General features: G+C 37.8%; 1 protein-coding gene across 2 annotated transcripts in view; it reads left to right on the forward strand.

Annotated features, from left to right (window-relative positions):
• RAB6A (RAB6A, member RAS oncogene family) overlaps nucleotides 1-21,706 on the forward strand; it is a 73,638-nt gene extending 51,932 nt beyond the window's left edge. For both annotated transcript variants that reach the window (XM_082844188.1, XM_082844187.1), the window contains exons 6-8: nucleotides 2,159-2,252; nucleotides 18,586-18,652; nucleotides 19,666-21,706. In XM_082844188.1, coding sequence (XP_082700314.1) covers nucleotides 2,159-2,252; nucleotides 18,586-18,652; nucleotides 19,666-19,730 — 226 coding nt within the window. In that variant the 3' untranslated portion in view covers nucleotides 19,731-21,706. The remainder of the gene's footprint in view (nucleotides 1-2,158; nucleotides 2,253-18,585; nucleotides 18,653-19,665) is intronic.
• Nucleotides 21,707-22,558: the final 852 nt, after the last annotated feature.

Raw genomic sequence — 22,558 nt, forward strand, 5'->3', positions numbered from 1 at the left:
AGGATGGCTATTAGATATCCTAATAATTAGATGTCAGGTAGGCAGTTGGATATATGAGTCTGGAGTTCAGAGCAGCAGTCCAGGCTAGATATATAAGTTTGAGAGGCATCAGCATATAGGTGGTATTTAAAACCATGAGACTGCATGGGATTGCCAAGAGAGTAATTGTAGATAGAGAAGAGGTCCAAAGAGTTAAGTTTTAGGGCATCTGAAATAATTGTTTTTAGGAAATTCACACTCTGAAGTGTTTGTGTTTGGGCCTAAAGGTCTGCTGCTGATTGTCAACTTACTGTCAAATTAAGAAAAAAATGTGTTTTTTAAAAAATTTATACACACATAAATACATAGAGAACGAGTGGCTAAAACAAACAGATGTAGTAAAGCATTAATAGTTGCATTGTTATATATAAGAATAATTTTGGGGCTTTCCTGGTGGCACAGTGGTTAAGAATCTGCCTGCCAATGCAAGGGACACGGGTTCCAGCCCTGGCCCGGGAAGATCCCACGTGCCGTGGAGCAACTAAGCCTGTGCGCCACAACTACTGAGCCTGAGCTCTAGAGCCCGCAAGCCACAACTACTGAGCCGACGTGCCACAACTACTGAAACCTGCACGCCTAGAGCCCATGCTCCGCAACAAGAGAAGCCACGACAATTAGAAACCCGCACACTGCAACAAATAGTAGCCCCTGCTCACCGCAACTAGAGGAAGCCCGTGCACAGCAACGAAGACCCAACACAGCCAAAAATAAATTAATTAATTACTTTTTTAGAAAAGAATAATTTTGTTTTTAGAGAGTGGAGAAATTCAAGAATAACATCTTCTTGTAAACAAGAAGACAGTGGAATCTAGTACGTAGGTATAAGTTTGGGGAATAAGGACAGTTCCTCCATAGTAGGATTAGACATAGAATATAAAAGGCACACACATAGGTAGATTGGAGGATAGATATGGTGGGAGCTTGTAGAAATTCTCTTTCATTGCTTTGGTGTTCTGTCTTGTAGGAAGCAGGATTTATCAGCTGATGGTTTAGATCCATTTAAATAGAATAGTTGCATATTTATTAAACACCTATGTGATTGCTAGGCACTAGGAACACCAAGATAAACGGGATAGTCCTGCACCTGAAGAGCTCACAGCTTGAGAGACACTGCTAATTATGATGTACTACAAAATTCCCTGTGAAAGAAGTACTAATTTGACTCACTTGTTCCACTTGTAGAAATCCACAAAATCCAACCTAAAGAAATGATCCAAAGTCACAAAGCACAAAGATGTTCATAGCAACATTTTTCACAGTGGTGTATTGGGTTGGCCAAAAAGTTCATTCGGGTTTTTCCATAACATCTTATGGAAAACCCAAATGAACTTTTTGGCCAACCCAATAAAATTTGAAAACAACATACATTTCTAACAGTTTGAGACTGGTTACATAAATTATGGTAGTAAATTGACAAATTGTCTAGCCATGAAAAGTTATTTTACATAAAAGTTTTTAATCACAAAGCTTAAAGCTAAGAGAAAATAGCATGCTATTAAGATTTTTAAAGTTAAAAAAATACAAGATGAGCTCAGCAGGTAAAAGTAAATCATTAAAAAATGCCTTTATAAAAACATTTGGTTAGATATACACACAGAAGTGCACAGATTTTTTTTTTGAAGTATAGTTGATTTACAATGTGTTAATTTCTGCTGTACAGCAAAGTGATTCAGTTATATATATACTCTTATATATTCTTTTCCATTATGGTCTATCACAGAATATTAAATATAGTTCCCTATGCCATACAGTAGGACCTTGTTGTTTAATCCATTCTCTATATACTAGTTTGCATCTGCTAACAAACTCCCACTTCATCCCTCCCTCCCCCCAGCAACCACAGGTTTGTTCTCTATGTCTGTGAGTCTGTTTCTGTTTCATAAAAGTTCATTTGTGTCATATTTTAATTCCACATATAAGTGATGTTGTATGGTGTTTGTCTTTTTCTTTCTGACCTAAGTGCACAAATTTCAAGTGTATTGCAGCTTGATAAATTTTCAAACTAGTCTTGCCTGTATAACCAGCACCATATCAAGAAAAGTTTTTTTCAGAACCTTGTTTATAATCTTTATATCATTATCTTTCAAAAAGGTGAGTTTATCTTTTTTATTTTCTACAGGCAAGTGTCAATTGAGGAAGGAGAGAGGAAAGCCAAAGAGCTGAATGTTATGTTTATTGAAACTAGTGCAAAAGCAGGATATAATGTAAAGCAGGTAAGTGTCTTTTCAGTATGTGTGAGTTGAGGTTATCAAATTGAAAAAACATATTATAAAATAATTGTGTGAGTTTTCTGTTCTCTAGTGTAAGATTTTCTTCCACTTGGCAATAGCAGGCCTCATGAATTAGCGACACATCACAATGAACAGTGAAAAATCTAAATGTGGCATAGTTTGGGAAAAAGAAAAAAGACTTGCCAAACTTTTCAGATTGTTCATAGGACACGTATTTCATTTTGATTATAAGATTATGATTGTAAGATGATTGCTAGGTTGTAAACTCACCATACACTCACTACATCCCAACTGCATTGTTTCAAGGTAAATTTTCCTTATTTTAGTGTTTGATAGTAAGATTATGGTAAAGCAGGTATTTGCTTTCAGGCACGGTATTTTGCTTGTTGTTGTAAAAATACATTCTCGTTACTTTGTCCTTAATAAACTGCTGGTGTTTTAACAGAGTTTATAACAGGAGTGTTTTGGGGATAGGAAAATATGGGGAGATCTCACATTGTCAAACTGTTTTCTAAAAGATGGGGTAACCAAAACTTTGCCTGCTTAATTCTTCAGGGCTACGTGGCATATAGAGTAGTGGTCCCAGATTTATAGGATTTACCTCCCAATAAATTATTTTTTTAATTCTACATTACCAGTAGAGGGGTAAAGTAAAATCCTTGAAACTGAATAAGTAGAGCTTTATGAAAAATTCTCTATATTGTTTTCATTTTTGGTCGTCCCATCTCTCTTTGCCTTGAAACATAGGTAAGTAATACTGAATTGTCACTAATTCCCTCCTCCTAGTATACTGTTCATTGTTATGGCTTCTAATTTAATTCTGTTGTGATCAGAGAATATACCCTGTAACATTTCAGTCATTTGTAATTTATTGAGACTTGTTTTATGGCCTAACATGTGGCCTGTCTTGGTGAATGTTCCCTGTGCACTGGAAAAGAATGTCTTTCTGCAGCTGTCAGATACAGTGTTCTATAAATAATATAAATGAGGTCAAATCTTAGATAACACAGTTGATAGCCTTGTTCAAGTCTTAGATAGCCTTAGTAATTTTGGAGGGTAGTTCAATTAGTTACTGAGAAGGGGCTATTAAAATCTACAACAACAATATTTGTATCATGTGTTTTGTGTATAGCTCAGTCAGCTTTCTTCTTTTTTTCCTTTGCCATGTGGGATTTTAGTTCCCGGACCAGGGATTGAACCCAGGCCCTTGGCAGTGAGAGCACGCAATCCTAACCACTGGACACCAGGGAATTCCCTAGTTCTGTCAACTTTTACTTCATGTGTTTTGAAGTTCTGTCTTTGGGTGCATACATATTAGCATTGTTAACTGTCCACCTAATGTGTTGACTTTTTTAATGTTAAAAAATACTGCTCTTTATCTCTAATAATATTCCTTTTCTTTATCTGATCTTAATATGGCCACACCAGCTCTCTAATTGCTTATTGTTCATTTGGTATATCTTTTTCTTTGTAAAGTGGGTCTCTTGTAGATGGCACATGGTTGGAACTTCCTTTTTTTTCCTCCAGTCTGAAAGTCTCTGCCTTTTAATTGGAGTGTTTGGTTTATTTAGATTTAATGTATTAGGACTTATGTCTACCATTTGTTCTTTGTTTTCTGCTTGTCCCTCTTTCATTTTTGTCTTAATCAGATATTTTTATATTGTGTTTTAATTCCTCTTTTGATCTTTAGCTAAATTTTTTCATAACCTTTTTAGTGGATGCTTAGGGGTTAAACTAGAGTTAATATTATACCATTTAATGTGAAATTATGCACACTGTCCTTCGTGTTATTGTCACATTTTATATTTACATATATTATAAACCTCCATAATAAACATTTTAATTTTTCCTTTAAACAGTAATTAAGAGAAGAAAAAAGATAATCTTTTCTCTTTATCCATATATTTATCATTTCCAGTGCTCTTCATTCCTAATTATAGATCTGAGTTTCACCTGGTATTTTTCTTTAGCCAAAATAACTTTCTTTACTGTTTCTTATAGGGGTATCCTGGTGATAAATTCTCTCTGCTTTCACATACTCCAAAAGGCCATTTGAAAATAATTTTGCTAGTTTTTGAATTTGGGGTTGACAGATTTTTTTCTTCCAGTACTTTAAAGACGCCTTTCAATTGTCTTCTGGCTTCCATTGATTTTAATGAGAAGGGAACTCTAATTTGTATCATTCTCTGTTTGTAATGTGTTGTGGTTTCTTGTGTGTTTTTTAAATAAATTTATTTATTTATTTATTTATTTTTGGCTGTGTTGGGTCTTCGTTGCACATGGGCTTTCTCTAGTTGTGGCAGGCGGGGGCTACTCTTCGTTGTGGTGCGCAGACGTCTTATCATGGTGGCTTCTCTTGTTGCAGAGCACAGGCTTTAGGCTCACAGGCTTCAATAGCTGTGGCATGCAGGCTCAGTAGTTGTGGGTCGCGGGCTCTAAAGCGCAAGCTCAGTAGTTGTGGCGCACAGGCTTAGTTGCTCTGCGGCATGTGTGATCTTCCTGGACCAGGGCTCAAACCCCTGTCCCCTGCATTGACAGGCAGATTCTTAACTACTGCGCCACCAGGGAAGTCCCTGTAATGTGTTTTTTTGTTGTTGTTGTTGTTGTTTTTGTGTGTGGGGCGCGGGCCTCTCACTGCTGTGGCCTCTCCCACTGCGGAGCACAGGCTCCGGACGCGCAGGTTCAGCGGCCATGGCTCACGGGCCCAGCCGCTCCACGGAATGTGGGATCTTCCCGGACCGGGGCACAAACCCGTGTCCCCTGCATCGGCAGGCGGACTCCCAACCACTACGCCACCAGGGAAGCCCTAATGTGTTGTTTTAAAGTATTTTTTCTGCCTCATTTTCTTCTTTTCTCTTCTGAAATACCAGTGGCACATCTGTTAGATGGCTTGATATTACCCATGCCCCCTGGTCACTGAGGCTTTTGCTCATTGTTTTTGATACTTTTTCCCTCTCTTTTTTTTTTTTCAGATTAGGAATTATTATTGATGTGTCTTCAAGTTCACTGATCCTTTTTCTGCCATATTTAAACTGTTAAGTCCATCCAGTAAATTTATTATTTCAGATATTGTAATTCAGTCCTAGATTTTTTTCATTTATTTCTTAAAACTTCCATTTCTCTGTCAGAATTCCCCATCTGTTCAATCATTATGGTCATTGTTACCTTTGAGTTCTTGAACATATGTACAGTAATTGCTTTGAAATTCTTGTCTGCTAATTCCAACATCTGGGTCAATTCAGAGTGTATTTCTATTGGCTATTTACTTTTTCTCTTGCCTCTAGGTTAGATTTTTCTGCGGTTTTTGTTTTGTTTTGGTTTGGTTTTTTATGTGTATCTAGTAATTCTTGGTTGTATGGTTGGCATTGTGTATGCGTAGAGACTCTGGTTTCTGTTATTTTTCTCTGCTAAATTCTGGGGTTGTATTATGGCAGGTTGTTATATTGCTGGCTGATCATCATGGACTTGTGGGGTCTTGAAGTTACGCATTGTTTGCGTGGATCTATAGAAAGCCTGAGATGTTTATCAAGCTTTTCTATCTTGGTGGGATTGAAACTCTAAACTGTATACCTGGAGCAGGCAGTAGCTGAAATCTCTGCTCATTTCTTTCAGCCTTCTAGCTGTTGCTTTCAGATGGGCTCCTTGGAATCTCTCCTACATATGTACCATTAAAGAGATAAATGAGGATTTGCAGGAATTTCATGTGTAGATATTAGGGCTCCTACTCTTGGCTCCCTCCTTTTTGTTATTTTCTTCCTTAATACAGCCACTCTGGTAGTCAGTTGACACCTCAAACCTGTAAAACTCTAGTTTTCTGCTTGAGTTCTAACCACCCCATATTGTTCAAACTAGGATTGGCTCTTGGGAAAACCTGTATAAGGTGACCCTCACCCAGTGAGTGTGGGTTCCCTTCTAGTGTGAATTCCTCCTAGTTTGTACCTGCTTTTTGTTGCTCTTGAGAGCCTTCAAATAGTTGTTGTCCACAGTTAGTAAATGCTATCTGCAAGAGTGTTAGTCCTGTATACGCTACTCTGCTGTTACCAACACTGGAGTCTGTATTGAAATTATGGGGTAAAAATTAAAATATCTGATAAATGAAATAACTGAGACTATTTAGCATGTACATACTTAGTTTTATTTAATATAGAAGACCAGTTTGTTCCACAATTCCATACAGAATTCCTGAATTCTGTATGTTATTGCTTATCTAAGGTTAATGTAAGTAGGTTTTTGAATTAAATTATTTGGTCAGTGAGTAACACATATCAACAGAAGTGATTATGAAGAAATAATCTCAAATTCCTTTTGAGTTTTTTTTTTTTTTTTTTTTTGCGGTACGCGGGCCTCTCACTGTTGTGGCCTCTCCCGTTGCGGAGCACAGGCTCCAGACGCGCAGGTTCAGCGGCCATGGCTCACGGGCCCAGCCGCTCCGCGGTATGTGGGATCTTCCCGGACCGGGGCATGAACCCGTGTCCCCTGCATCGGCAGGCGGACTCTTAACCACTGCGCCACCAGGGAAGCTCCCTTTTGAGTAGGTCAGTCATAATTCAGAAATGGTGCTAGTATTCAAAAATTTACCAGGTAAAATTTACAGTCTAGTCACACTCTTGGAAAACATTGAGAGTCACAGTCTTACGAGCTGTTAAGTAAGCATTGTGTATGTTTGTTCAGCCATGTGTCTGCAAAATGCAGTTACTTTTGATGATTGTGCATTGTACTTATTTTATTTGACAAAATCATGCTGTTCACCAAGAGGTACACAGAAGTCTTTCTGTATATAAGACATGTATATCAGTACTGAAGGTACCATCTAGCTGTACTTTACATGTACAGAGATGTCTTTTTAATTTTCTGCTAATTGGATTCCTCCTCCCCACTCCCTCATGTACTAGATTATAATATATATAATAAAAGCTTAAAATGGGCTTTCTCTATTGCTCTTTTTCCTTTTTAAACAATTCTAGGAGAGATTTCACTAATGCATCATTTAATGTCTAACCGTGGTTCAAGTAATTGGACCTTAATGCCTGAGAACTTTGGCTTAAAATAAAACAAATTTATTCCTACCCAATATGGCTATTTTTTCTTATTATTTAAAGATGTTCTTTGATTAAAACCTTTTGCCCTTTAGTCTGGTTTAAGCATTTAACCCTAAAATCTTGTTTCTGTCTTAAAGAATATTTTGTAGTTTTTAAATAAAAGCTATCAGGGTTAGAACTAGAATATATAATAATAATCTAACATGATCACTTGTAGTATATAGGATATTTAAATAATGATTTTTATCCTTTCAATATTTCATTAAAAAACAGCCTAAGAAAAATTTACCCTTTATTTTTCTAAATTTGTTTTTAAAAAAGCGATAATATTGCTTTCTTTATGAAAGTTGTCTGGTGTTTAAATTGCTGAAGGAAATGGTAATGATAAGGTGATTATTTAAGGCTCCAACTCATTTTTCATCTGAGAATTAGTACATTCTTTTAATGAAGTATTTAGTGTGTGGGTGTCACCCTTATTATATTCTCTAATTTTACAGTACTGGAAAATGGAATAGGAACTGAAATGCTCCTTGATCTTTAACTTCTAAAATCATCCGTGCTTATCGGAAGAAAAAGATTCGTTTGAAAGAGAAGGGAGGTCTTTGCGAGAAATTAATGGTAGCTGATGGGCATCAGCACTAAAAAGTCAGTGAAAACTTGTGTACCATTCACAGTAGAGTCGTGTGTGTATGTGCACGCGCGTGAATGAAAATTATTTTATACCTGCTGAGAAAACATATTTATTTTAAGCATTGGTAGGGATGGTGTCTTTCCTACACCACTGAATCCCATGTCAACCACAGTTCTTGGCTCATAGCAGGTCTTAATCTTATACTTTATCACATACCTTATTCCACCCGTATCAAGTGCCTACAATATGTAAGACCACTGTAGGTTCTTTGGAGAGCATAAAGTTATGTAAAATATGGTTCTTGACTTCAAAAAAACTTATAGTTGAAGAGAAGAATTACATTCTCATGAAAATTATGCAGTGAAAGGTAGATAGTACATGATAAATGCATAGCAAATGCTACAAGATAGTAAGATCCACAGTAATTATTGAGATGTAAAATGAATGCTGGCACAAGGAGGTATATTTGTTGCAGAAATGAATAAGATCATATACAATTAGGATGATCAAGGAAGGCTTTGTTTAAAAATGCCGCAAAAGGGACTTCCCTGGTGGCGCAGTGGATAAGACTCCCTGCTCCCAGTGCAGGAGGCCTGGGTTCGATCCCTGGTCAGGGAACTAGATCCCACATGTGTGCCACAACTAAGAGTTCACATGCCTCAACTATAAGGAGCTTGCATGCCACAAATAAGGAGCCTGCAAGCCACAAATAAGGAGCTGACCAGCCACAGCTAAGGAGCCTGCCTGCCACTACTAAGAGCCCATGCAACCAAATAAATATTTAAAAATAATAAAGATTATTTATTTTTAAAAAAAGCTACAACAAAAGAGCTAAACCCTTGAGGTGTATATTTGATTTGTATAGGTAAGATGATACTCCAAGGAAGAAGAGAAATTAATATATAATACAAATGACCTACTATGCATTGTATAAATATTATGTCATAAATATTAACTTTAAGACATTTCTTTGTTGTCTTCCTACCATGCACTTTACATACAATATGTAATGTTTATCTATACCCCTAATTTATCCTTTTGTGCTTTATATCCCTAACACAGTAGGACTTTAATATCACTAAATGTCAGGAAGCCATATACATGGTGAACATGAACTGGTTGAATGAGAAATTATTATATTGACCACGCTCTTTTTTTATTTTATTTTTTAAAGATTATTTATTTATTTATTTTTGGCTGCATCGGGTCTTAGTTGCAGCATGCGGGATCTTTGTTGAGGCATGCAGGATCTTTTGTTGTGGCGCGCAGGCTTCTGCCTAGTTGTGGCACGCGAATTTTCTCTTTCTAGTTGTGGCACGCAGGCTCCAGGGTGTGTGGGCTCTGTAGTTTAAGGCACGCAGGCTCTGGTTGAGGCACGTGTGCTCAGTATTTGTGGCACGCAGGCTTTAGTTGCCCCGTGGTATATGGGATCTTAGTTTCCTGACCTGGGATCGAGCCCACTTCCCTTGCATTGTAAGACAGATTCTTTCCCACTGGACCACCAGGGAAGTCCCTGAGCATGCTCTTATTAAGTCAATTCACTCATCAGATATTTGTTGATTACCTCCTACGTGCCTAGTTCTGTTACGTTATAGGCAGTGGATATACAATGGTGAGCAAAATATCCTAAGTCCATATCATTATGAAGTTTACATTCTAGTATGGAAAGTTAGGCCATAAATGAAAATATAATACTTCATGAGGTTATAAGTGCTGTGGAGAAAAGTAAAAGTAAGGTCAGGGAGATAAAGAGTACTAGTGAAAGGGTTAAGATATTGATGTTTTGTAAAAGGTAATCAGGAAAAGACTGTCTGATAAGGTGATATTTGAACAGAGATCTAAAGGAATTGAGGAAGTAAGTTGTTTATGTATCTAGGGAAGAACATTCCAAGCATCAAGTGCAACAACAAGTTCAAAGGTACTTGGCATGTTTAAGGAATAGTAAGGCTGGTTCAGTTAGAGTGGAGTGAGGGAGGGGGGCAAGTGTTAGGAAATAAGCTTACAGAGGGATAGTTCTAGGGGACAGAGGTCTAAGTCCATGTAGGCTGTAGCAAGGATTTAGGCTCTAGGCTTTTATTCTGAGTAAGATAGGAAGCTGTTGGAAGGTTTTAATCAGAGATTTGACATGTTCTGATTTAGGATTTAAAAGAAATCACTGGCTGCTCTGTGAAAAATAGGCTGTAAAAGGGTAAGGGTGGAAGGCAAAAAGATCCATTAAGAGCTGATTGCAAAAAAAAAAGAAAAAAACAGTAATAAAATAATCTTTCATTTAAGAAATGCTAGGCTACCAAAATTAAAATAGAGATCTAGCAAAAAATCAAAGTTAACAAATACTGAGCACTCATCATATGAGAATTGTGGTGTATAAAACACTCCCTGCCCTTACAGTACAAAGACAACTTTCATAATGGAAAATTTTCTGTATGTTGATGGAACTGATTAACTTAGCTTACTCTTTGAAGAATGGAATATCCTCTTGCTTATAAAGTACTTAGTTAATCTTATAATAAAGGTAAGAACTGGTAGCAACAATGATTTTACTTTGAAATCTTCATTTTACCCCTTTAAATTAAATACCTAAAATCATAGCCCAAAATATTCAACTTGAAAGTTTCTATGGAGAGCCAATATTCAGCTTGTCATCATCCCCAGAGCTAATTCCTGTAGCTGTCACTGCAACTTAAATATGCCTATTTCTCCCTAGAAATTACAAGTAAAATACCGTACACCTGGAGGTTAGAGTGGAATTGATACCATTTTTCCAGGAAAAGAAAATATTCTGGTAAGCATCCTGAGAAGGATGCCCCAGAATGCCTATAGGAAGTGGATATTCAGTTAATCCAAGTGAGAGGATTTTTAAAAAAACATTACCAACTGTACTGGCCCCATAGTTAGTCCTCTGTCATTTCTAATATAGCAGAAGCCTCTTTTAGCATATCATTGGCATTTAAAATATGGATTTTCCTTTAATAATTATTTAAAACAACTTAAACCCCTAGAGTTTTTTCCTTCCTGTCTTACATATATTTACGTAAGGATAGAACTTCGCTTTTGTAAAGCATTTTTTGGCCCATTTTGGGATGTCCTAAGTATAGTATAAGTTAGTGAAATTGATTCTTTTATTGGGTTGGCCAAAAGTGCCTTTGGTTGTTAAATAAAAATAAAAGACATTTTTCATTTTCACCAAGAACTTTATTGAACAAAGTATTCACCGTTTTGTTCCACTACCTTCTGCCATTTTTCAGGCAACTTCATAATTCTGTTTTCCTAAAACTTTTTATCTTTTTGAGCAAAGAACTGTTCCCGGTGCCTTTTACAGTCTTCCAAGGACTTTTTTTCCATTAAGAGAATTTTGGAAAGACCAAAATAAATGGAAATCTGAAGGTGCAATGTCTGGTAAATACGGCAGATGAATCAGAACTTCCCAGCCAAGCTGTAAGAGTTTTTGCCTGGTCATTAAAGAAACATGTGGTCTTGCATTATCCTGATGGAAGATTGTGCATTTTCTGTTGACTAATTCTGGACACTTTTCGTCGAGTGCTGCTTTCAGTTGGTCTAATTGGGAGCAGTACTCGTTGGAATTAATCGTTTGGTTTTCCAGAAGGAGCTCATAATAGAGGACCCCCAATCCCACCATGTACACAACGTCACCTTCTTTGGATGAAGACCAGCCTTTGGTGTGGTTGGTGGTGGTTTACTTCACTTGCCCCATGATCTCTTCCCTTCTGCATTATTGTACAGTATCCACTTTTCATCGCCCGTCACAATTTGTTTTAAAAATGGAATGTTTTCATTACATTTCAATAGAGAATTGCATGGAGAAATATGGTCAAGAAGGGTTTTTTTGCTTAACTTATGTGTAACCCAAACACATAAGCGATGAACATAACCAAGCTGGTGCAGATGATTTTCAGTGCTTTAATTGGATATTTTCAGTGTGTCATCTCTCTCCTGCATGGTGTAACATTGTTCTCAATTAATGTCTCGATTTGATCGCTATCAACTTAAACTGGTCTACCCGACCATGGAGCATCGTCCAGGGAGAAATCTCCATCACGAAACTTCGCAAACCACTTTTGACATGTTTGATCAGTCACAGCACCTTCTCCGTACACTGCACAAATCTTTTTTTGCGTTTCAGTTGCGTTTTTACCTTTCTTGAAATAATAAAGCATAATATGCCAAAAATATTGCTCTTTTCCTTCCATCTTCAATATTAAAATGGCTACACAAAAATTCACAAATTTTGATGTCTTTTTTTAAATGCACGCTGATATGACAGCTGTCATATAAAATCTAACAAAATTATTTCGAATGAAGTTAAAGACAACTGAGCGCTACCAGAGCCATCTTACGGAAGAAAACGAACGAACCTTTGGCCAACCCTATAATTTAATTGAAATATTTTGAGGGAGCACCAAATTTTTCAAATACATTGATTCAATTTTTATGTCTGTGATTTTTGTATATCATAATAGTGTTTCACAAAGCAAATTCCTCTTCGCAAGATTGTTAGCTGTTTCTTCACACAGCCCTTTCCACAGTGCTTTCCATATAGAAAGAATTTCCATTTATACTAGGCAACATAAGGTAGTAGGAAAAATATGAACTTTAGAATCTCGGCTCTGCTATTCATTTGGTGGATGGCAAATACTCTCTTTAGCCTTAGATTTCTATAAAATGGAGATATTAATACCTTCCTCACAAGTTACTGCAAGGATTACGATGAGAAAATATGTAAAGTTAAGCACTCAGTATTACCTTTTTTCTTGCCTACTTGATTTGATTGATTACTTCACACTCCTTACAGATTATTGTTACAGCATTGGCCTTACAGCACCCTCACAGCACGTTAGAATCATCTGGAGATTTTGGGGGTTTTTGTTGTTTTTGGCCACACTGCGGGTCTTGAGGGATCTTAGTTCCCCGACCAGGGATTAAACCTGTGCCCCCTGCAGTGGAAGCATGGAATCTTAACCACTGGACCACCAGGGAAGTCCCTCATCTGGAGAATTTTAAATGAAATGTACTAAGGACCTAGCCCCACCCAAACTAGTTGAATTTGTCTTTGGGGGTGGGACCCAAGCATCTGGTGTTTTGCTTGTTTTTAAGTTTCCTGGGTAATTCCAATGCACTATAGGTGTTGAGAACTACTGGTCTTGAAGGAAGGACTTCACACATAACCTTTCAAGAAAGCTTTCCTGAAGTATTTAGTTCTAATTCTCAAAGGTAAAAATAAAAGAGTGGGGGGACCTATGGGGTCATGTTAACCTATTTACTCTTCCGTGTCGAATATATTTAATTTTGTAGATAATGGAGGCTTGTTGCTTTCTTTGAGTGTGTAGTTCTCTGGGGAATTCCCTGGCGGTCCAGTGGTTAGGACTCTGCACTTCCACTGCAGGAGGCACAGGTTAGATTCCGTCGGGGAACTAAGATCCCACAAGCCGCGCAGTGTGGCAAAAAAAAAAAGTGTATATTTCTCAGATCTACCAGTTAATGTTCTGGTCCCTCTTTTTTTTTTTTAATTAATTTATGTATTTATTTTATTTTTTGGCTGCATTGGGTCTTTGTTGCTGCACGCAGGCTTTCTCTAGTTGTGGTGAGCAGGGCTACTCTTCTTGTGGTGCGCGGGCTTCTCACTGTAGTGGCTTCTCTTGTTGCAGAGAACGGGCTCTAGGTGCGCGGGCTTCAGTAGTTATGGCACGCGCGCTCAGTACTTTTTTTTGGCTCACGGGCTCTAGAGCGCAGGCTCAGTAGTTGTGGTGCACGGGCTTAGTTGCTCTTCGGCATGTGGGATCTTCCCCACCAGGTATCGAACCCGCCTGAACTGGCAGGCGGATTCTTAACCACTGCACCAACAGGGAAGTCCCTGTTCTGGTCCCTCTTAATTGTTGTTTCCTCCCATTATATTTGCTTATGTTAATTGAATCTTTGTTTTTAAAAAATCCTTTTTCATATTTGATTGGAGAGATTCAGTGGCATTTGTTTTTCCATCTAGTTGAAGTTTATCAACGTTTTCCTTCACTGTCACTCTGCATGTAAATTTAAAATTCCTTTTATAATTCCTTTTTCTACAAGAAACTGAGTACATTGATTTCTTTTGTTTCCTGTTTTCTGGGGTCGGGAGGAGTCAATGGGCATAAGTGTTGCTAATTTTTCTTTTACTTGATTTAAAAAAACAGGCTTGGGCTTCCCTGGTGGCACAGTGGTTGAGAGTATGCCTGCCAATGCAGGGGACATGGGTTCGTGCCCCGGTCCGGGAGGATCCCACGTGCCGCGGAGCGGCTGGGCTCGTGAGCCATGGCTGCTGGGCCTGCGCGTCCGGAGCCTGTGCTCCGCAGCGGGAGAGGCCACAGCAGCGAGAGGCCCGCGTACCGCAAAAAAAAAAAAAAAAAAAAAAAAAAAGGCTTTCTCAAATCTGTGATCATCTGCTAAATAGTATTATGGATAGTCATGCCTAAAGAATTATCTGAGGGACTTCCCTAGCAGTCCAGTGGTTAAGACTCCATGCTTCCAGTGTAGGGGGCGAGGTTTGATCCCTTGTTGGAGAACTAAGGTCCCATATACTGTGCAGCGCGGCCAAAAAATATTAAGAATTATCTGAGAATTCAGATGGAAATGAACTCAAAGAAGCCAGTGGATAAAGGTACTAATCAACTATTTGTACTGCACTGTGTGCTTTCTGATGTGTTTTCACGTGCATTAGCCATTCTTACAACTAACATTTTCAAGAATATCTACTACATGTCAGGTACTAGGATAACAAAGATGGAATATGAACCTTGTCCTCCAGTGGTTAAAGTCTAGAGGGAAAGACTGGGAGGTAAATAGCCCATTATAATCAGTGTAATAAAAGCTCTGAAAGAAGAAATGCAGGGGACTTCCCTGGTGGCGCAGTGGTTAAGAATCTGCCTGCCAGTGCAGGGGACATTGGTTCGAGCCCTGATCCAGGAAGATCCCACATGCCACAGAGCAACAAAGCCCGTGTGCCACAACTACTGAGCCTGCGCTCTAGAGCCTGTGAGCCACAACTACTGAGCCCACGTGCCACAACTACTGAAGCCTCCGCACCTGGAGCCCGTGCTCCGCTACAAGAGAAGCCACCGCGATGAGAAGCCCATGCACCGCAACGAAGAGTAGCCCCTGCTCACTGCAACTAGAGAAAGCCCGCGCACAGCAACGAAGACCCAATGCAGCCATAAATAAATAAATAAGCAAACAAATAAATATATTAAAAAAAAAGAAATGCAGGATGCTCTTGGAATATATAGAAGTGTTTAATTAGATTGGAAGATGATGGGATTGAAGAAATCTGGGAATGGGGTAGGGAGGTTTTTCTCAGAGTTATCAGGGAATGGATCCTGAAGGATCTATCAGCTAGACAGATTGAGCTGGGAGCAGGGGAGGATATTCCTGTGTTATATTATGAGAATAGATAGATGGGTGTAACTCTAACAATACCCTCCCTGAAAGACCTCATTAGTTATGTACTTTTCACTAACTAGAACTTACTTTAATTTTTTAAAAAACCTCAAAACTTGTAAGCCTCATTCCATTTTCACAGAAGGTAAACAGACCTTCCCTATGCCTCCCCCATGAAAAAAAATTTTCAATTTCTAAGCTAGCCCATAATAAAATATTCTTAGAAGCCAGAAAGATTATGTATCTTGAACAAGTAGGCAGTTTAATAAATATTTCATGTCCGAGCAAGCTATGAGATCTTGGGGAGGATTTCTGGATTTTCCTAAGTAAGAACATTTCAGTTCTGCTTTAATATTTTCAGATGATCTCTCCCAACCCCCCCACATTTTTCCTGTCAGTTTTACATAGTTTCTTAAAGCAGGATTTTATGCCTATTGGTGCTTTGCTGTAGTCCTACAATTCTTGCAGAATTTCAAAACATTCTGTTCCCTTAGCCCACAGGACCATGGGTTATTGTGACTGATACTCAATTCTGATAGGAAGAGAGCTACTGTATATGAAAGAGTTTCTATGTAGAAGATCAGCCCTAAGCATTTTACGTAATGATTTCCCTTAATTTTCACAGTAACCTAGTCAGTTAAGTGTACTATTATCTTAAGCCCATTTTACAGATGAGAAAATTGAAAAACAAAAAGATGACCTGTCACATAAGTGGCCTACCCAGAATGTAAACACTTCACCTTTTAGGTTTTAGCCATCTCACCTTAATATCTTTTGCTTTCAATATGTGATTTGTATGTCTTTGTAGTCATAGTAATACACTGGAATTATTGAAAGAAGTCTTTATGCACACTGCTTTTTTTAGTGCCTTCCTTTGCCAGATGAAGCCCATATTCTTTGCAGGTCCTTCTTAGTCTGGCTTTCTATATATATATATATATATATATAGCTTCATTCTAATCCTTTTGAATATTGTGTGCTCCAGTCGGTCTGGACTACCTAACCATTCCTGAAAATCATTGCGGCCAAAACTGAATATCACCATTATAGAACGAATTTCTGGGATACAAGATTTGGTTTAGTGCCGCATTGTCAGCTGCTAGATTATTCCAGTAGTCACTATACTTATTGCTGGTTTGCAGTACTAAATAGATGGTTGTTTTCAGTTGATGTTGGAGGGGGAACACATTTTTTTTCAGGCTTTCTTATTGTCTATAAAATGTGTTTTTCCTTCATACTCTATATTCTTTATCTCTGGATGAAAAGTGATTTTTAATGGGTGTTAGACTTTTCCTGATGCATAAAATTTTGAGCTGACAAAGTTGACATTCTGCTTTTAATTCATTATCTAATACTATTATATAAAAACTTCAAAAAGATTAGAATTATTGTCCAACTTTGCATGCATTAATTAATTATAAACACTTGCTAGTTTTGAAAGGGCATAATATTCTTCCTAAAGTTATCTAATGCACTATATTAACCTATTTCTGTGTTCATTTTGCCTTTGTAAATTTTAAGTTATTTTTGTTCATAAAATTAACAGCTTTCACAGACATTAATTATTGCAGCATTTATTCTTTTTCTTTTTTTTGCGGTACGCGGGCCTCTCTCTGTTGTGGCCTCTCCCAGTGCGGAGCACAGGCTCCGGACGCGCAGGCTCAGCGGCCATGGCTCACGGGCCCAGCCGCTCCGCGGCATGTGGGATCTTCCCGGACCGGGGCACGAACCCGTGTCCCATGCATCGGCAGGCGGACTCTCAACCACTGCGCCACCAGGGAAGCCCTAGAGTGCTGATCTGTATTTGAAACTGAGTATTCATATATTAATCCAAATGGACCCACCTTTATACAATTAATGTTACATTGATTTGATTGATGGTAATTTACACAACCACATGATCTTTGATCGTGCACAGTTTCTGATGTTCAAGTAAGCATTCTGCAATTTTAAGTCTAAAGCTGATTTTGGTTGAATATTGAGGCTAATGCCTAACTTTGGCACATCTCTAAATGCTACTAAACGTTACAGAACCAAGACAATTATACTTTTATTCAGATCTTCATTAATCCTACCACATCATACTTATTGCCTACAGATAAAGATTTGCTCCTTTTCTATACTTCTTTCCCTAGACAGATTACTTATAGTTCCATTCTTTCATCTTTGGCCTTCTTTCTGTTTCTTCTCATTTTAATTCAGCAACATTTATGGAGTGCTTAAACTCTGAGTGCTTTGTATGGTATGCTTTTCAACCATGTGAAATCTTTAAAACTGTCTTTAAATCCCAACTCAAATGTCATTGCCTGAGGATTTTTCTCGGCCTCTTGAGTAGGGCCTTCTTACATCTGTATTGCCATATCATTTTCTACTTCCTTAGTTCATAGCACTCATTGCATTGTAACACAAGGAATGGTTTGAGCCTATCTCCTTTGCCAAACTGTGAGCTCCTTGAATCTAAAAAGCACAGCTTGTTCATTTTTGTGTCCCTAGAGAACTTTAGACAGTGCCTCAAGTAAGCAGGTACTTAGTATAAGGTAGTTAACATCATATATGCATTTTAATTTATAGGAATTTTACACTGCATGCCTAACAAAAAGAAATGATTGAAATAATCTGCAGTTTTACCTGCCATTCTCCCTAGTAAGTGGATAGCTAGGATTGGACATGAAGTAGAGAGTATGAATCTGTTGTTCCTTCAGTCAGTTTCTGTTCCCACATGCCTCTCAAAGTGAACATCTCACCAGGATTGAGTGTGGTATGGTGGTTTCTAACATAGTGATTTCCTAAGGATTTATCAAGGGCAATTTTGACTAGATTGACTTTCTCCATATGTACGCTAACTTTAGAACCTAACTCATTATAAAAGATAGGAATGCCACTATACAGTTTAACTAAATGAACATTCTGTCCTTACTCTGAGTTCCTGTAATAGTTTGTTTTTATGACTCAAATGATATTTTTGCTCCTTAGTTCTTAGCTATTTGTTCATGTCTAATCTCACCCGTTGGAAAGCAAGGATCCTCTTTGTATTTGACATGCTGGTTTTCACATGATATTCATTTTTAGAATAAATAGACATTTTAATGTGCTTTCATTGTGCTAAGGTCTAAGGAATAACCCAGAAGCCATATCCTTTAACTCAACCATCCAGTGGTCATCCCTTTACTTGATACCTTTTGCTAAATTTTCCCTCCCAATTATCACGTCTCTTTTTCCACAGCTCTTCCGACGTGTTGCAGCAGCTCTACCTGGAATGGAAAGCACACAGGACAGAAGCAGAGAAGACAGTATCCTTTTTGTTTCATCAGGAAATTTTATTGTTACTACAAGTCTTTAGAGCCCCACTTGGTTGGCTTAGGAATATTATGCCATTGCCTTTTACAGCCAAGAATTGATGGTTTAGGAGCAAAAAGTTTTTCTATAACGAATGAGATCTGGTTATCCAGTTGCATTCTTTGCAGGCTGCTGCTCACTACGATTAATCAGTGAGAAGGTTTGTGTTTGTTTGCTTGCTTGATTTTTAATGAGCAGGAAACTCTTAACATCCCACCCTCCTGCTTCTTAATTTTGACATCCCTTGGCTCTGGGCTTTTTCCCCACAATATATATCATATTTCCTTCCCCTGCTTTTTCTATCATTTGAACTGTCTACTTGGCATAGGCAGGAGATAACTAAGTTTGGAGCTTTATCGTGGCCTCTTCTTTCAGAAATGGGACAGAATGAAGCACACGTAATATTAGTTATTTAAAAGAATTTTGAATTTTGATATTTTCCTTGTTTGTCTCATATTTACCTTCTAGTGTTTTTCCATATGCAGACAGTTTTATTAAGCCATAGAATTCATAGCACTTTGTATTCAGCTCTTCCCACTTCTGAATGTTTTATGTTTTCTAAGCCTTTATTTTAGCAGCATAATGTGTTCTATAGAGTTGAAGCCCCATTATTTATTAAATTCTCTCCCTGTTGTGGAACTCTCTTATAGGCTATTTTCAGATTTTTATTATAGATAATTTTTTAAGGAACATCATTATATGATTTTTTACTCCTGTAGAATAATTTCCTTAGGATAGATTTCCATGAGTAGGAATTAACCTTATTCTGAACCTTGCTGCATATAGGAGATATAAGCAAGTTTATTCCATATGAGCACCTTATATGGTGAGTGAGCTATATAGAAAATAGTGGCTGAGTAGTCTCTGAAGCCAAATAGGAATGGAAGGGGATCTTAGCAGAATTGTCGATGTTCAGCAGAATTGGAATTGTACTTTCGCATTTATAGTTCCTTAGCTTTTGTTTCAGTGATTGACATAAAACTGGAAAAGCCTCAGGAGCAACCAGTCAGCGAAGGAGGCTGTTCCTGCTAATCCCCCATGGCATCTTCAACTTTCCTCCAGAAGCTCACTGCTTTGGCCCCCTTACTCTTTCATTGACTGCAGTGTGAATATTGGCTTGAACCTTTTCCCTTCAGTAATAACGTATTGCAATTCAGCATTGCTGCCTGTCTCTTGGAGATGATCTATTAGCTTCACAAGCACAAAAAAGTCAGTGTCTTCATTATTTATATTTTACAAAAAGCCAAACAATTGCAGCATATTCCAGTGGTAACTTTAAAAATTAGATACATTTTCTTAACATTTTTGTTTCCTTTTTAATGTTATGAGAATGTACTTCAAAATGATGGAAATCTCAACAGTATGTGGCTTGGTTAAGGAGCAGTTGTTCACAGCAGCACTTGCCTACCTACTTGATCTCTCCCTGCTTTACTTGCTTGTTCTTTACCCCATTTCCTATTCCAGTCCTTCCTCCATCAAAACAAACAAGAGGGCGCAAAGCAGTAGTCAGACCAAGCCCATTGGAATTATCCTTCAGTTTTAGCAATACCACTTGCTCTCAAGATATCCAAAATTATTCTTAAGCACTGATATAAATTAGTTAGACCTTAATTGAGGTCAAAACTCAACTATCATGGTAGGCAGTGCTGGAATAAGGAAAGGGTTCTGGTGTGTCTTCAGAATGAGTCCTAATGAACATACTGAGTACTTACAAGTAAATGAACATAAAATATATTTCTGACCAAAACAAATGATTCTTTCACATGTTAGACTCCGGGAGAGAAAAGTAAAAGTGCTTCAGAACAGGTTTTAAATATTTAATTCTTCTAAGATCTATTTCTTCCAGGATTTTAAATTTGTCAAAATCGAGTTCTTCTGTTTGTTTAAAAAACAAAACTAAACTTTTTTAGGCAATAGATTTCTCTTGGGTTTTCTTTCTTTCCTTCTTTCTTCCTTCCTTTCTTTCTTCCTTTTTTTTGAAATGCTGTGCAGGCAAGGCACTGTAGTAATCAAATTCCTTTAAGAAGAACCAGTGGAAGAATTTAAATTTGGCACTTTGATCGAAACTACTGTAACTAGTAGAAACAATGATATCTAAACCTTACCAACTAAAGAATCCTCAAGAGAATAGCAAATACTTTGCCCAGGACAATTGAGGTCAAATTGAAAGTGGAAACAGTTTTCTTATAAGCCCTAGAGGCAGATCTGAAAAAGCATACATAGAAGAGGGAAAGGAGAGAATGAAAATAAAACTTAATATGCAGATTTATGCCTTATTTTTCAGCATTTTTTAATGTTCTCTCAATCCAGTTTTGCTTTTTATTAGATCTGTATAGTTTGCTTAATTCACTAGTGATTTAATTTTGTATTTAAGCTACAATTAATCTTTTTTCTTTGGTGATATTTATTTCTTTGCCTTTTTTAAAACTACTTTCAATTTTTAGATATTTTATTTAGAGCTTCATAACAATGGCAATATGTATTTCCCTTAAAACACTGCAAACAAATATACTAGGAGTGCACCATTTTAATCTTTACTAGTTATTGTGAGATTGCTGTGTAAGTTAATAAATACATTTGTAAATACATTGTTTGCAAGAAGAAAATTTCTGAGTTACAGCTCAGGAAAAGCCTGCTGAATTTATGTTGTAAGCATTACTTAACACAGTATAAGGATGAAAAGGCAACAAAAATATCTTCATACTTCCTCATCCCCTCATTGCAACAAAACCCTTAACTGGGAGAACCTTATTCCTTCCCCTCTTCCTCCTCCACTTCCCACTTATTGTCCAACCTTATAATATTCAGAGAGCACTTGGATTATGGGTCTGAATAGAGAAATGCTTTCAGATAATCATTAGCCCACATACCCCCCAGTAACTTGTACTCAAAGACGGGATGGAGTTGTAAAGTGCTTTTATAATACAATATTATTGTTAAAGGCAAGGGTTGACTCTTTTGTTTTATTTTGACATGGCATGTCCTGAAATAAATATCAATTCAATATGGCGATGGATCATATTCTTTATTTGGAAGAAGTTGTGATTTCTGACATGGGGGTGATTGTGTTCCTACACTGTAGCATTTGATTCTTTTTAATGTATATTTAAGGCAGTAACCAGTTAATGCTGCTTTTAATATTGGTCTTTTTATTTAGCTGGGGTTCTTCAACCAAAGCAGTGAAGTGTGTTCATAGTGCATTCTTTTTTTAATAAACACAGTTTTGCTGCCCAAAAAATGTATAAATAAACACAAAAGAAAACATTTATTGACTTGGTTTCCCATTCCTGCCAAAGTGATGAATTACCATATGCTACTTCCTCCCTAGGACTATAAAGGGAATGTGGAATCCAGAAAAATAGCAAAACAACAACAAAACTGAGAAACCCCTAGGGAGTCACAAGACTCTTTTCAACTGTTGAGGGTGAGGGAAAGTGGCTGCAACTTGAAAGATAGGGCTGGGCTTCCCTGGTGGCGCAGTGGTTGAGAGTCCGCCTGCCGATGCAGGGGACACAGGTTCGTGCCCCGGTCCGGGAAGATCCCACATGCTGCGGAGTGTCTGGGCCCGTGAGCCATGTCCGCTGAGCCTGCACGTACGGAGCCTGTGCTCCACAATGGGAGAGGTCACAACAGTGAGACGCCCGCGTACCGCAAAAAAAAAAAAAGAAAAAAAGAAAGATAGTGCCACTGGTGGAGGCAATAATAGGATGTGTTAAGAAAAGCAGTTTAAGTTCTGCTTATGCATCCTCACTCCTAACTCCACCTTTGCCTTTGGACAGGGGTGGCAAACTGCCCTCGCACCAAATCCAGCCTGCTACCTGTTCTTAAGTTATGTTAGACCTCAGCCATACTTTCTCACT

This window comes from Leucopleurus acutus (assembly GCF_964270905.1).
Source record: "Leucopleurus acutus genome assembly, chromosome: 8".
Classification (NCBI taxonomy): Eukaryota; Metazoa; Chordata; class Mammalia; order Artiodactyla; family Delphinidae; genus Leucopleurus; species Leucopleurus acutus.